Source organism: Balaenoptera ricei, chromosome 3 (genome assembly GCF_028023285.1).
Source record: "Balaenoptera ricei isolate mBalRic1 chromosome 3, mBalRic1.hap2, whole genome shotgun sequence".
In the NCBI taxonomy this organism is placed as follows: Eukaryota; Metazoa; Chordata; class Mammalia; order Artiodactyla; family Balaenopteridae; genus Balaenoptera; species Balaenoptera ricei.
The window spans coordinates 172,866,005-172,880,184 of NC_082641.1; the positions used below are offsets into that span (position 1 = coordinate 172,866,005).

Genomic DNA, 14,180 nt, shown 5'->3' on the forward strand with positions numbered 1-14,180 from the left:
GATCAAGTGGAGAGGGCAGAGCTGGAGAAAGCAAAGAATTAAGAGTTCAGGAGGTGGTGGTGGTGGCCGTCGTGCATAGGCAGGACCCTGTGTTTGGAAGTAGTGTCCATCTTCGTGCCTGTGGCACTTCCTCCTGGGGTTGGCTGTTGTGTTTGTGGCTGAGTGTAGTGCTTGTCAGTGGAGTGCTGTGACAGGAGGCTATTTTAATAAACTGTTGCAGTTTCTCGAGCGGAGCTGCATTGCGTTGGCATCCCTCTTCACTGCTAATGGAGCGTGCGTGGCTGGGTGTGGGCCGCGGAGGGAGGCAGTGAGCTCGCTGGGGGCTGGGGAGAGGGAGGCCGTGCGTGAGGTGCTGGGGGGCCTGCCTGCCTTGTCTGGGAGTGCTCCTGTGAGCAGCAGCCAGACCGGGGGAAAGGGTGGCTACACCCTGGGCGCCAGGTCCCTGCCCTGGAAGTGCTGCTGGCATCGACACTTTCCGAGCTCTCTTTCTTCTTCTCTTTCTATTCATAGCACGGCAGGCAGGCTTGTGTGTATGGCCAGGGAGGAAAACTTCCACTCGCCCCTGTGCGTCCCATAAACAAAAAAAGAAATAGAACCAGAAAAAGAGTGTGCGGGCCTTAGAGAAAGAGACTGAAACCAAAACACAGAGAAGAAGGCGCAGCTGCTTTCCCCAAGGCCTTCTGGGGCTCCCTCCCGCCCGACAGCCCGCCCCGGAGTCAAGCCTTTATTTATTTATTTTTCTGGCTTAAAAAAAAAATTCTGTGTCTTCCTCAGTCCTAGTCCCCCTCACCCCCTTCAGATTTGCTGGGTGGCCGCTGCCAAATGGACCCGAGTGGGAGCCTGGAATGAAAAATTCATAACTGCTGGACTTTGCTTGTTCATTAGACGTGAACTTGTCGATTGGGCAAATTGTTTTTGGTCTCCAACTGCCGGGGGCTCTCCCCACCCTCTCGGCTTGCCAGGTTCCCTCCTCCCCTTGGACGCAGCCATTGGCTGCTCGAGGATGTCTCATTGCCAAATAGGTGGATCCTTCTCTCTCTCCCTCCCCCCCTTCCTCCCCCCCCCTTTTTTACTGGCTTTGGCACAAGCAAATGGATGGGGATTGAGCATGAAAGGGGAGAGAGAGAGGGAGTTTGAGAGAGAGAAAAGAAGCAAAAAAAAAAAAAAAAAAAATCCAAAACCCAACCAGAGCACATACATACACACACAAACACACACACACACAACACACACACACACAGCCCCATCCCATCCACGTCCTCTCTCTCTCTCTCTCCCTGTCTCTCTCTCTCCTTCCCTCCCTCCCTCCCTTGCTCCCTCCCTCTTTTGCACGCTTCTGCCAGCGACGATCTGCAGCCGGTCCGAACTCGTCCTCTTCCCCGGGAATCTGCGAGCTCCCCCTTTGCCTGCGATCAGGCTCAGAGGCGGAGGAAGGCAGCTCGAAGTTTATACCCCTGTGCCGCTGCCAAAGCCGAAAGCCTTTTTCTTCAGCTGCCGCTTTTCCCCCTCCTGGTTTTTGTTTTTGTTTTTGTTTTGCACAGGGGTGGGGTAGGGCGTGTTGTGTGTTGGGGGGGGGCGGGTGGGAGGTAGGTTTTGACTTTTAAATTTTGCATATTTTTCTTTTATTTATTTATTTATTTATTTATTTTTAACGGGAAGATGATGCGCAGGGGGTGAAACTGAAAAAATTTTTTTTGTTGGCTTTTGTTTACCTGGCGTGTGTGGTAACCAACTCGCTCCCTCTCTCTGCTTGCTATCCCTGACCTTTCTTTCTTTTTGCTCCTTTAAAAAAAATATTAATTTCCCCCTTCTGTGCAGTGGAGCATGGGTGGGGGGGAGGAGGGGGAAGGGTTTGAGAATCCACCCAAGCCCGGCCCCTATTCCCCAGAACACCAATAATAACCCCCTTTAAAACATTTACCTTCCTCCCCTGCTCCTCCCCCTCCCCCTTCCCCCCACCCGCCCCCAACTCACAACTCTGTTGAGTCCAGAAGCTCAGAATCGGGCGTTGGGCTTTGCCGGGTGCTTCAGATCAATGGTAATTATTTAATTTTTTCCAGTTTTATTTTTGTAAACAGAAATCAATTATTATTTAAACTTCAAACAAGCAAACAAGCAAAAAAAAAAAAAAAAAAAGAAGAAAGAAAAAAAGCAAAAACTGAGAGCCCGGCCCTCTGTCACCTGACTGAGTGGGAAGGAGGGTGAAGGGGTCAGTGGGGATGGGGCGCAGGATGCCCCACGTAGCTTTTAACCCTAACGTGGTTGATTGATACCACCTCCTTATTTGTGTTAACAAGAAGCGTTTTCTTCCTTATTACTGAGATTAACATTAGTATTGGTGTCGATTACAAAGCTGAAATCACATATTTAGGGTTTAGATCTGATTTTTAAAATGCTGGGGTGGATGTTCCAGTCGGAGCAGGAGAAAAGAGAATGAAAACAGCCTGGGGAGGGGGAAGCCAAATCCGTTTCCTCGCTTGCTGGCTCGTGGATGTCATGTTCTCTCTTCTTGGGGGTGGCCAAAAACCTACCAGTGTCCGGGCGTGAGGCGGCCCCCGCATGCCCTGCGTGTGCGTCCACGGGCATTTGTGCAGACTGGACACTGTGCTGGGGCGAGCTGAGACGAGTTCGAGGCTGCGATAGAACATGGAGATGTCATGGGCGCGACAGAGCCTGGCGGGGATACCAGCAGCGTGTGTGTGTGGACGGCAACGTTGTCTGTGCGCGCGTGTGTGTGAGTGAGTGAGAGAGAGAGAGAGAGAGAGAGAATAGGTGTGTGCTCAGGCTCTGGGTGTCTCTGTCTGGCTGCTGAGGCTGAGATGGGAGCAAGCGGCTGGCTAGGCTGGTGGCAGCTCCAGACCACACTTTCCTAGAACAATCGCAAGAGAAAATTGTTGTGCGGGGGGCGGAGGAGGAGAAGGCGATTTTTCTTGTGCCCCCCTTCTAACGCTTCTTTTCTCCTTTTCTCTTTCCCCCTCACCCCGTCTTCCCCTCCTCCCGTCTTCCCTCGCCCCGCATGCTCCCGGCTTGCCGCCTGCAGGATGAGTTCCACCCGTTCATCGAGGCGCTGCTGCCTCACGTCCGCGCCTTCTCCTACACCTGGTTCAACCTGCAGGCGCGGAAGCGCAAGTACTTCAAGAAGCACGAGAAGCGGATGTCGAAGGACGAGGAGCGGGCGGTGAAGGACGAGCTGCTGGGCGAGAAGCCCGAGATCAAGCAGAAGTGGGCATCCCGGCTGCTGGCCAAGCTGCGCAAAGACATCCGGCCCGAGTTCCGAGAGGACTTTGTGCTGACCATCACGGGCAAGAAGCCCCCCTGCTGTGTGCTCTCCAACCCCGACCAGAAGGGCAAGATCCGGCGGATTGACTGCCTTCGCCAGGCCGACAAGGTGTGGCGGCTGGACCTGGTCATGGTGATTTTGTTTAAGGGGATCCCCCTGGAAAGTACTGACGGGGAGCGGCTCTACAAGTCGCCCCAGTGCTCGAACCCCGGCCTGTGCGTGCAGCCACATCACATTGGAGTCACAATCAAAGAACTGGATCTTTATCTGGCTTACTTTGTCCACACTCCGGGTAGGTTGCTCTCAATCCCTCTTTTGCCCACCCCATTTTATTTTACTTGCTGGCATTTGTTCTGTTTATTGTACCTCTTCTTTCCAAACGATACATGCATAGACGCGATGGGCCTAACTGGTGCGCCCGTCCTGCTGAGGCCTGAAGCACGTTTGATGTTCCCTTTTCCCTTCTGTTTCCCTCCACTCTCTCCATTCTTCCTCCTTTGCTCATTTGCCGTGTTACTGATTTTCGTGCATCTCCATCTTTGGAGGACTCATCTTACCCAAAAGACGCTGCAGGTCCTAGGACTGGGGCCAGGATGCCCCAGAATTATCCACGATGGTGAGAGTTTGTGATGAACACCACTACCACAAAAAAAAAAAAAAAAAAATCACTCCTTGCTCTGATTTAAAATGAATCAGAAGAAGTATTGGGGGGCAGGTACTGGTTTTCCTGCAGCGTCCCCTCAAGTCCTGGGGAAACGCCAGATTTGGCACAAGCAGGGTGGGCAGCGGTTCGGTGGAGAGAGGGGCGTGTAAAACCCCCGGATATGAGACAGAATGAATAGGAAAGAGGAAAGAAGGCAGAGGCGGGCAGCTTCTGAGGCCCAGATGCCCAGGCGGGAGCTGTTTTGGCTGGGATTTGGCTGACGGAGAGGAGAAAAGTCATTCAATTTCACAGAGAGTGAAAATGAGCATGAGATTCCTTGCGCTCTTACCCTGCACTGTCCCTTCCCCTTCGCTTTTTAGCTGAAGTGGCGAGACCCCCGGATGGATGCCCGCAGCCCCCATACCTCTGCTGGGGGGCGGAGAGGCTCTCCCCCACATAGGCATGCCAGGGAGTGGGCCTTGCTGCGGAAGGGGTCTTAAAGAAACAAACAATCAAAACTCTGTAAAATCTCCTTTTCCTTTTGTGTTCCAAGTAGTTCCAGCTCTCCTCTTTGCTTTTCCAATTTCACCCTGCATTTTGGGTTGTGTGGTTCAGTTCTCCTCCTCTTTTCCTTTTTTTTTTTTTTCCCCTACCCTTTCCCTTTTTATAATTTCTTTCCGCTTTTGTTTTCTTACAAATTGAAACAGAGATGGCTGGTTAATTTTTAGCCTCCACTCAGCTACGCCCAATTTACTGCCGCCTTTGAAACCTAAACGGGCGGCACTCTGTGATTAAGCAAGGCAGAAGTGTGTTTACATTATGCCCAACCAACTTGTAATGAGAGGGCTACCAAACCTTTCTCTCTCTCTGTGTTTTTTTTTTTTTTCCTTTCCACCATTCCAGTATTTCCCCCCCTTTTTCCCCCTTCTTTCTCTCTTCATGCGAATGTAAGAGAATGTGGCTTAACTTCAACTCTAGTGAATGTTCTTTCCCGCAAATATGTGTGTGTGTGTGTGTGTGTCTGTGTGTGTGTGTGTGTATCTTCCTTCCTGTTCATTCACAAAAAAGAAAAGCAACTCACTTTTCTGCTGTGGTTACCCCCTTGCCTGTTTGGGATGTTGGGAGGAGAGGTATGACTTAATCCAGAAAGGAAATTTTGGGGCACTTTCAGCATTGCATCAGCGGTGGGATTAGAATCACTTAGAGTTACTGTGTTGGAGAACTCTGGGGAGGAAAAAGTGGTATTTGAGGCCTCTCTTCGTGCTCATTCTCTCATTCTGAGAGGTGGCTTTGGTAGTTGGTTGGAGGCAGTGGATACCCCCCACCACTCCTGTTGTACCTCCCTCCATGGATCTTTCTAGGCCTGTACCTGGCCCTGTGTGACTATCATGGCCCACTCACGAAGAATGACCAACTGCCGGTCCTCTTCCTCGTTCATCCTTTTTCTTTCTGGAAAAGAGACCAAAGAAAAAATTAAAAGTTACTCCCTGATTCTCTGTTTACTCAGCAAATCAGAGTGGGGAGGATGTGTGCCTGGTGGTATTGGAAGTGGCTTGGGGCAGACTTGGAACCTTGAGCTTGTGTCTGTCAGGTAGCTCCTCTGAGAGGGGATTCTGCACCTTCCGATTTTGGAACTAGGGCCTCTAAGATGAAATTAATACTCATTTTCCTTTTGAGCCGGCTTCCTCCTACCTTGCTCTGTAGCTGGATCCCTGTAGCTGAGCTGTTTCCCTGGCTTCTCTTATTTTAGGCCAAATTTTTGACTGCTGCCAGCATGGGGCTGAGGTAGGATGAAGTATGTGTGATGGAGACCATTTCCTGACCAGCCACCTGGGTCCTGGACTGACCAGGCAGGTGTCAGGAGAAGGGAGGCGCCCCCACTTGCCCCCTAGCCATAATGAGATGATTTGCCCAGGAATATGAGTAAATTCATGCCCCATTGCATGCAGCCATGGCCACCTCTGTCCCAGCTGAGGCCGAGTTCCTTGACAAAAGCTGAGTGGAGCACTGAGGATGTTTTCTTATAATTTGTCTATAATTCAAGTCCCTGGACTCCAGATAGTTTCAGTGAAGGTAGGATTTTTGTTGCTGAAATTGCTTTAATTCAAGGGTGCCTTACTGAAGGAGTGGGGGTGAGTTGGTGAGGCATGGGCTACCAGTGGGCCTTGGGTAAGTGGCCTCGAGATGGCATGGAGTGGGCATGGCTTTCTCTCTAAGCCACTCCAGTTTGCTAGAAAATGTCTTCTCCTGGCTGAGCCCCCAAACAGTGTCAGTCCAATAGCACGACGTTCCTTCTCCATGTCCACGCAAAGACATACTCAGTAGGGTGCCACTTGTTCCTTCCTTCCAGTATAAACTGGGGTTGGGGGCTGGGCTGGCAAGGGCTCAGACAAGAGGTAGGTTGGACTCTAAAAGAAATGCTTTCCTTCCTTTCAAACTGGGCTGAAGAACGTGATCTGGGCTGAACTGGTGGTGCCAGGTTTGATGACAAACAAAGTTGACATGATGGTAAGCATGGGGGCATGGTTTCCCCTCCAGGCACCATTGTCATCTGTCATCCATGGCCCTTGTGGGCGCTTTTTTTTGTCCCACATGAAGCTTTAGGAGGTGGCATGGTTGAGAGGGACTAAAGGACGTGTGTGTGTGACATCAGGAGCTCCACTCCCAGAATACGCGGTCCTAAAAGGCCACCCAGAGTGTTTTGCACCCTTCATGAGGGTGGCCTTCCTGCTGGGAAGGAATGTCGCTGTGTGTCTCTTCCGTTTAGGAGGGGACGTTGAGGCAGAGCAGGGTCAGAGAGCACTGCCACGGGGAGGAGGTAGTACATTCCTGCCAATGTCCTTCCATCCAAAGGGGGTGTCCCAGGGCAGTGGCTGGAGACAGAGGGGAGCCTGGGGCCAGGAGGAAGGATGCTTGTGTGAGGAAGGATGGCGGAACTGGTCTGGAAGCACAACTAGACTATCTCCAAAGCTTCTGCAGGGGTCTGGAGGTAAACTGGCATCTTCAGACCCTCCTTAACCTAGGCCTCGGTCCTAGGAAAGAAAAAAAATCTGAAAGTAATAAAATGCTTTACTGAATGGAAATGTCAGCTTCTCCCCATCAGATCCCTCCAACAGGCCCACCGTGGAGGTCCATGAAGTCCAGGTATTCTTTTCTTTATCTCCGCTTTTTCATTACAGGGAAATTTACACATAGAAGGAACCCCCATCACCAGTGCCGACTTATGGCCAGTCTCAATTCATCCACAGCCCCTGCTGCCCACCTTTACACTGGGTTGTTTAGGAGAAAATCCAGGCATCATAGCTTTTCATTTGTAAATATTTCTGTACATGTCTGTAAAGATAAGGACTCTTGAAAAACGTAACCGCAATATCACTATCACACCTAAAACAATTTCTTTAGTATGGTCGGATAGCTGGTCAGTGTTCACATTTCCCTAATTATCTCCTAATTTTGTTTGTCTAGATCAGGATCCCACTCAGGTCCATGCATTGCAGTGGGTTGCTCCATCTTTCAAGTCTTATAATCTCTAGGTGGTCCTCCTCCTCCTCTTTCATCTTGGTTTCTTTCCTGGCAGTTTCTGGGTTGTTGTTGTGGAAGGAACCTGATGGTTTATCCGGTAGGGTTTCCCTGTTTGGACTCTGCAGGCTGTGTTCCCCTGCATTCTTCAGTGTGCCGCTCTGAAAGGAGATTCTGCCTCCCTCCTCACCTCCAGGTCCGGGGATAGGTGGGCCTTACCTGTTGCAGGAAATGGATTAGCACCTGAGGATTTGTCTAAGTGAACTTTTTCAAGTGCAAGGTTGCCCTTCTCAGTATAAGAGCTTCATGGTTTTTGCTGTCTGCTTCAGGACTTGGGGCTTTGCGGTGAGCACTGGTTTTCTGGTCCAAGGGAGGGCTCCACGTCTGCGTCCTTCCTCAGCAATGGAAGGCATTGCTTCGCCATGTCAGGCCTGCCAAGATGTGGCTGATGCCAGTGATGTCCCCCAAGCCTTTGCTGGATGCCTGGCCCGTCTGGTGGCTCTGGTGTGAGTGCACGGGGGTGGCCACAGGCATACCAGCCACCATCTCCGGAGGCCTAACTCCTCCTGAGGCCCCTGTACCACTTCACCCATGCCTCTTTTTTCTAGGCCCAGAAATGCCACTGGTCTGTGTTTTTGAGGCAGCGCCATCTGGTGCCAGGGCTGTTGAAGACTGCAGGGCCTAGTTACCAGATTCCTAAAATTAGCAAGATATACCAATGTAAGGTTAGATGCCTTTTAGAGCAAACCCAGAAGAGATGTCGCTGTTGTTCGAGAGTCAGCTTTGGTCATTGTAGGAGTCTTCTGTTCACCTAATTCAGAAGTTGGTTAAAGGGATTAAACCAGCTAATACGTAAAGATACTGGCACATAGCAGAAAAGCAGTGGACGGCAGCTGCTGCAATTCCAATTGTTATGATTCCGTGAGCCCAAGGATGTCTCCCTGTCACCTTTACCTGTTGGTACTATTTCTGCCTTAAGGGATGAACTAAGTGAGAGCTAATTTTTCTGTAACATAGCAGCGTTTCAAGTGCTGAAGACAGGGCCCATGGTTCCTTTCCACCCCTCTTCCCAGGAAGCTGTCCGTTCTCCAGGCCAAACGCTGCCAGTCTCTCACGCCTCCCACATTTGATACGGCTCCTTGCGCACTTGCCATTTTGGTCATCACCCTCTGGAGGCCCTCTTAAACTGGAGCGTTCTGTATTGGACAAGGAAAGTCCAAGTTTGATCAGATCCCATGGTAGCTACACGATTTGCTGGGCCTTCCAGCTACATAATTTGCAGGGCCCAGTGCAAAACGAAAATGAGGGGTTCCTAGTTCAAAATGATTAGGAATTACAGCGAGACAACAGTTAGATCATTAAACCAAGCACAGGGTCTGTGTGCCTGCCCAGGTCACATACCCGAGAGGTCTGTCCAGGCTACATTTGCTCTGTTGATGTGACATGGGGTGGTGTAAAAGGGTGATGCGGCTCAGGCTGGCTTCGGAGGGGGCATGACCCAAAAGAGGAGATCAGAAATACTCAGACCCACTCCTTGCGCTGGTCTCGTTCTGGGACTCCCTTGACCATCTGCTCTCATCCCCTTTGTCTGTAGCTTGTCTGTCCAACCAACCAGTCAGGGGTCCCCACTGGCTGTGATGTGCAGGGGGGTCTTGGTGGAGTGCTCACTCTCATGGTTGAGTTGGAAGCTGTAGCTCAAGGAAAAAAAGAACTACCTTTGTCTGAGCTTGAGCTGGCAGAGTTCGGCCCATGAATAAGCTGGAGGGGACCTAGGAGCCCAAGCATGGTGACCAGCTGTGCTCCACTGCCCACCCAGAGGAAACAGGGCCACTCTGTAGCAGGAGAGCTGGGGTCCAGATGTACAGAAGGACTTCCTGAGGATTCAGTTTACTTTTTGGCACTGCCAGAGGATGGTTGAATTTCCTTTATTCATGAAATACGTACGCATTTGGTGAACCTACTGTGAGCAAGGCCCTTCTAAGAATCAGAGACTCCTGCATGTGGCCTGCAGGGTTTGGGTGAAGGCCTCCTGATAACTTCTAGAAGACACCGTCCTATAGATGTGAACGAACAGTGATCTATGCAGGAGGCGAGGGAAGACCCAGCAGAGCTTCATCAGGAGCAGCTCCAGGTGGGCTGTGAAGAAGGAGGCAGGACCCATCTTAGCCACCTTCTAGAGCTGCAGGGACCCAGGGTGCTGAGGAAGGGTAGGCCAGAGGGGTAGAAGGCTGTGCCATGGTCTCTCTCTGTTCTTGCGTCCTGCAGCTGCTGGGCAGAGAGGGTACAGCTAAACATCTCCCTTTCTGCCCTGGGAAGAAGGTGTCTCCCTCCCCACCCCTTTTTCTCTTTGCCCCGTCAGTCCCACCCCCACCCCACCCCCCTGTCTCAGGAGCTGCCACGCTTCAGTTATTTTATCCTTCAGTGTCCGATTCAGAAGTCCTTTCAAAGGCCCCAGCAGTGTCAGCGCAGTGCTCGCACAAAAGGCCTCTTTGATTTCTTGTTTGTTTTCATTTGCCAGCAGAGGGGGAGGGGGCAGGAGAGAAAGAGCTTCTGGGTTTTAAAATTTTTATTTGGGTTGCTTCATTCTCAGAGGAGTTGGCTCCTGGAACTCTTTTCTGAGTTAGGGGCTCAGAGGCAGGAGGCAGCCTTCGGGGGAGAAGGCTGGGATGGGGTGTGGGCACTGCCTCCTGAAGCAAGAGGAGGAGGTTTGGGGGATTAGGATACAGTCATTGATTCACCTTCAGATGTCCTGTGCTAGGCCTGAGGGTAAGAAGGGTCAGGTTGGAGCCCTGCTGCTTGTGTAGAGAAAGGTCTGAAGTGCCTGACACCAAAGGACATTCCCCTGTTAGCTGCATCCCTGGCAACGGCCTCTCACAGCTGTAGGATTTGAGTAGTCCTGAACCTTGACTTTGCCGTTTTCCCTTTATCATCCCAGATTCTGCCGTTTCCCTCTTGCTTGGAGGGGAAGGGGGTGGGGGTCCTTTTAACATGCACACTCCTTGGAAATTCTTGGCACCTTGAAATACGGGCTGTGGCTCCCCTCTGCGTCAGGGAAGTGGAGGGGTGAGAGGTCTACCCCGCAGCCGGGCGTCCTGCCGGCACTGGTACACAGGCCCGGGAGGAGACCCTGTCCTCCCAGGGCTTGCTCTCTCACCCCGCGCCTCTTGTCTCCCCACGATGGCTGGCTTGTGAGACGCTGCAGCATGGGTGCCGCTCCCAGAGGACCCAGCCCATGGCTCACGGAGGACTCTGAGGGCAGGCCGGTCCTGCCTGAGGAGCAGGGAGCTGAGGCTGAAAGGAGACGGAGGACCACCGGTGCCTGTGGTTTGGGACTAGAGACACGGCGACCAGCGCCTGTGTGGGTGCAAACTTTAAGCACATGTGGGCACGCCCTGATAAACCAGTAAGAAGGGGTGCAGCCTGTTGGTTGTCGCGCCCGTGTGGAGGCCTGACTGCAGGGGCTGGGGAAGAGAGCGCCGGAAAGCGAGGCTTGGGCAGGTGGTCACGGGCGTCAGCAACAGGGAAGTGTGCCCACTGGGTGAGGGGGGCTCCGCAGGGCCTGGTTGGCAGACGGAAGGAGGAGGCTGGGGGGCTGAGAGATAGATAAATATAGCTGATGGCATTTCTCATGATAGGTTTTTCTTGGCACTGAGGGCACCGTGGCAAACAGTACGACAAACGCCTGGCCCTGCAGGCCGCCGTCGCCATTTTAAGCATGTTTGAGCAGAAGAGTTGTTGGCATTAGAAAAGGGTCCCAGCAGGTGGAGGGGCTGCAGCAGGGGGGTTTGGCTGGACTGGGCCTTACTGCCCTGGGTACCTGGGTTCCTTACTTTGTCTGTATGGATATCTAATATCTGATTTTCTGGCCCTTTGGGGATTTAAAAAAATATTTTGGGGTTGGCCTTTGTGGGCCTGTCTCCCAAGTGACTTGTCCCCCCACCAGCCACCGTGGCCTGTTGGTGGTGGGGGTGTTCTGGCTCTTCTCACTTTTGATGTCTCAATGATGACACGGCATGCCACTGCCCCAGGGTCAGGGACATTTTTGTTTTTCATTTTTATTGGATTATAGTTGATTTACAATATTGTGTTAGTTTCAGGTGTACAGCAAAGTGAATCAGCTATACATATACATATATCCACTCTTTTTTAGATTTTTTTCCCATATAGTTCATTACAGAGTATTGAGTAGAGTTCCCTGTGCCTCATTTGTTATAAATTTGGGGGACATCCAATAACTTAAGAGACACTCCTTTGTCCAGGTTCCAAACAATTTTTTGTTCCCGGTCGGTGGAGGAGAGGGCACACCCGTGGTCTCCATCCCTTGCTTTAATTCCATTTTTCCATTGAAGGCCCAATATGGCCGAGGCACTGTGTTTAAGTCCTGTTCGTGTGTTAACCACCCAAATTCTCACATTGATTCTAGTTTTAAACCCACATTCCCGGCTGTGAGCGTGTGCAATAGAGTGACACACACAGGGGTGTTTGTGTGTAGTGAGGAATTGGTGAACCAGACTCGAGGACCTGGGAGGCTTCCTGGAAGATGACCTGCTTGAATTGCACCTTGAAAGACAGTGAGGAATTAGTTCGTTTTTGTCAGCTGGCTGAGCCTTTTCAGCTTGCCTTGAGCTGATTCCCTCCTCACAATGGTTGAGTGATATAGGCAGGGCAGGTATTATTATCCCCACCGTACACAGAGGGGAACCCGGTACAGAGGTGTCAGGGCGCTTGGGTCACACAATCAGTTTCCTGCAGAAGGACCCCAGGTTTCAGGCCACTGAGCACCTTGGCTTCCCTCCATGGGCCTTGCCATTCCTTGAGCTTCATGGGGATTGCTGGCCTTGGGGGAGTCTCAGAGGAGAAAGCGAGCAGGTCCCCGTGGTCTCCGTTGCTCTCTAGGAGCTGAGACAGAGTGGCTGGAGCCTAGCCTGTGACTCAGCTCAAGGGCTCCCCCAGCTGCTGAGCATGTGGGGTGGAAACAGCAGTCGGGAACCTGGCCTGTCCTTGACACTGGTCTCCCTTCCCGCCGGCCAGCCCCCTGCCTCTGACCTGAGGGGCAGCATGCTAGCGTAGACCGGGGAAGCTCGGCTGGATGCCCCCACCCTGCTGTGGCCAGCTCAGCTTCTTGGCACCCCATCCTGGAGCGTGGGGAGGGCAGGCAGAGTGTGCAGGAAGTCCAGGTGTGCGGTCAGGCGGGCTCGGCTGGATCTTGGGATCCCTGATCCTTGCTCTGTCACGCCTTTTTCCTGGGAGTCTGCTTGGAATTGCAGTTTGAAATAAAAATGAATGTAATTATCCTAATTAACCAGATGATCGCTGGAAGTTTTGCAGTAATCTGCTCTTCATTGCCTTTTATGCTCCCGAATTCACGTAGACTCTCATTCTTACCCCTTTCTTAAAGTTTGAAAACTTTGGGGCTGTGTATATAAAAACTCTTCCAATATGCTGAGGGGGGCTGGGTTGTGAGAGAGGCTAGCTTACTGCTGGAGATTTTCCTGTTTCCATGGCTAAGAAGATAGGGACTTGACCTCTTAACCATTGAAATCAGGTCCCATAGAGCAGGGTTTCCCAACCATGGCGCTGTTGACTTTTGGGCCAGATCCTTCTGTGTCATGGAGACCGTCCTGTGCATTATAGGGTGGTTAGCAACATCTCTGGCCTTGACCCACTAGTTGCAACCCACCCCACCCCTCCGCCCCGTGTGTGACAACCAAAATATTTCCATACATTTCCAAGTGTCCCTGAGAACAGAATTGCCCCAGCTGAGACCCTCTGGCCTGTAAGAAACAGAGCGATTCAGACAGAATGTACCCCAGATTCGCCTCTTGCCTCTCTTCTAGTTTAGGAACTTATTTACGTTTTCTCACATGGCAACAGAACCTCAGAGCCCTGGCTGTTCCCCTGCATGTCCTGTTCCATTTTCCTCTTTCTGGGCGGAAGGACCCTGGGCTGAAACCGTCTGGGGGCTCCTCTCCCCTTGGGAATCACGAGTCCCCCTCTGAGTCTCCCACTGAACATCCCTCTTGATGTCTTGCATTATGGTCTTTCTGTGTGCCAGGGCTGCTGTTCTGGGGACTGGAACAGGGGATTTACTACTCAGCTGACCCAGGCCTATGTGGTGAGCCATTGACCGCATCAGGCCCACCCCAGACCCCAAAGAACAGCAGACATTTGTTTCGGCAGCATGGGAAGCAGAGATCAGAAGTGTCGCCTGAGCCTCAGCACTACTCTTTTTAAAGGATGTTATTTGATTTTCCTTATTACGGTAGTAAAACGCACTCTTTATTAAAAATTCAAACAACAGAGAAATGTAAGAGACAGGCTCCCCAAATCACCCTCCCGCACCAGAGAGAAACTTACTTCCCAGATCCATGTAGGTTCTTCTAGTTTTTTCATCAATTGACTTTTCATCAAACAACTTTTAAATACAGAGATATCTATTTTAAGAGCAGATGATATGTTTGGGCTAATTGAATTGGCTCCATTGAGTGCCATTGTGGTCTTAAATTTTCCTATCCCCTGCCCATTCCACCTATGTCCCCCATCACCCCAGGTGCAGAGCCCACGTCCCTGTACTCTTTTCCCCTGAGGTGACAGTTTCTCTTTGTCCTTCCTGGGAGCAGGGTGACCAGCAGAGCATGTGCTGCTGTCTGAGCAGCCAGGATCTTGCTCTAGGGCATTCCTGCTGGCAGCGTAACCCCGATGGCAGAAGTCAGGGCGCCACCAAATCTCCAGATTCCT

The 14,180-nt window shown here is 51.6% G+C and overlaps 1 protein-coding gene across 5 annotated transcripts in view; it reads left to right on the forward strand.

The window, feature by feature from the left end:
- The window catches only part of NFIX (nuclear factor I X), a 95,133-nt gene that overhangs the window by 24,875 nt on the left and 56,078 nt on the right, over positions 1–14,180 (forward strand). For 4 of the 5 annotated variants that reach the window (XM_059918259.1, XM_059918261.1, XM_059918263.1 and 1 more), the window contains exon 2: positions 3,041–3,572. In XM_059918259.1, coding sequence (XP_059774242.1) covers positions 3,041–3,572 — 532 coding nt within the window. Of the gene's footprint in view, positions 1–1,663; positions 2,039–3,040; positions 3,573–14,180 lie in introns of those variants that run through there. The other variant, XM_059918260.1, reaches the window with a different exon arrangement.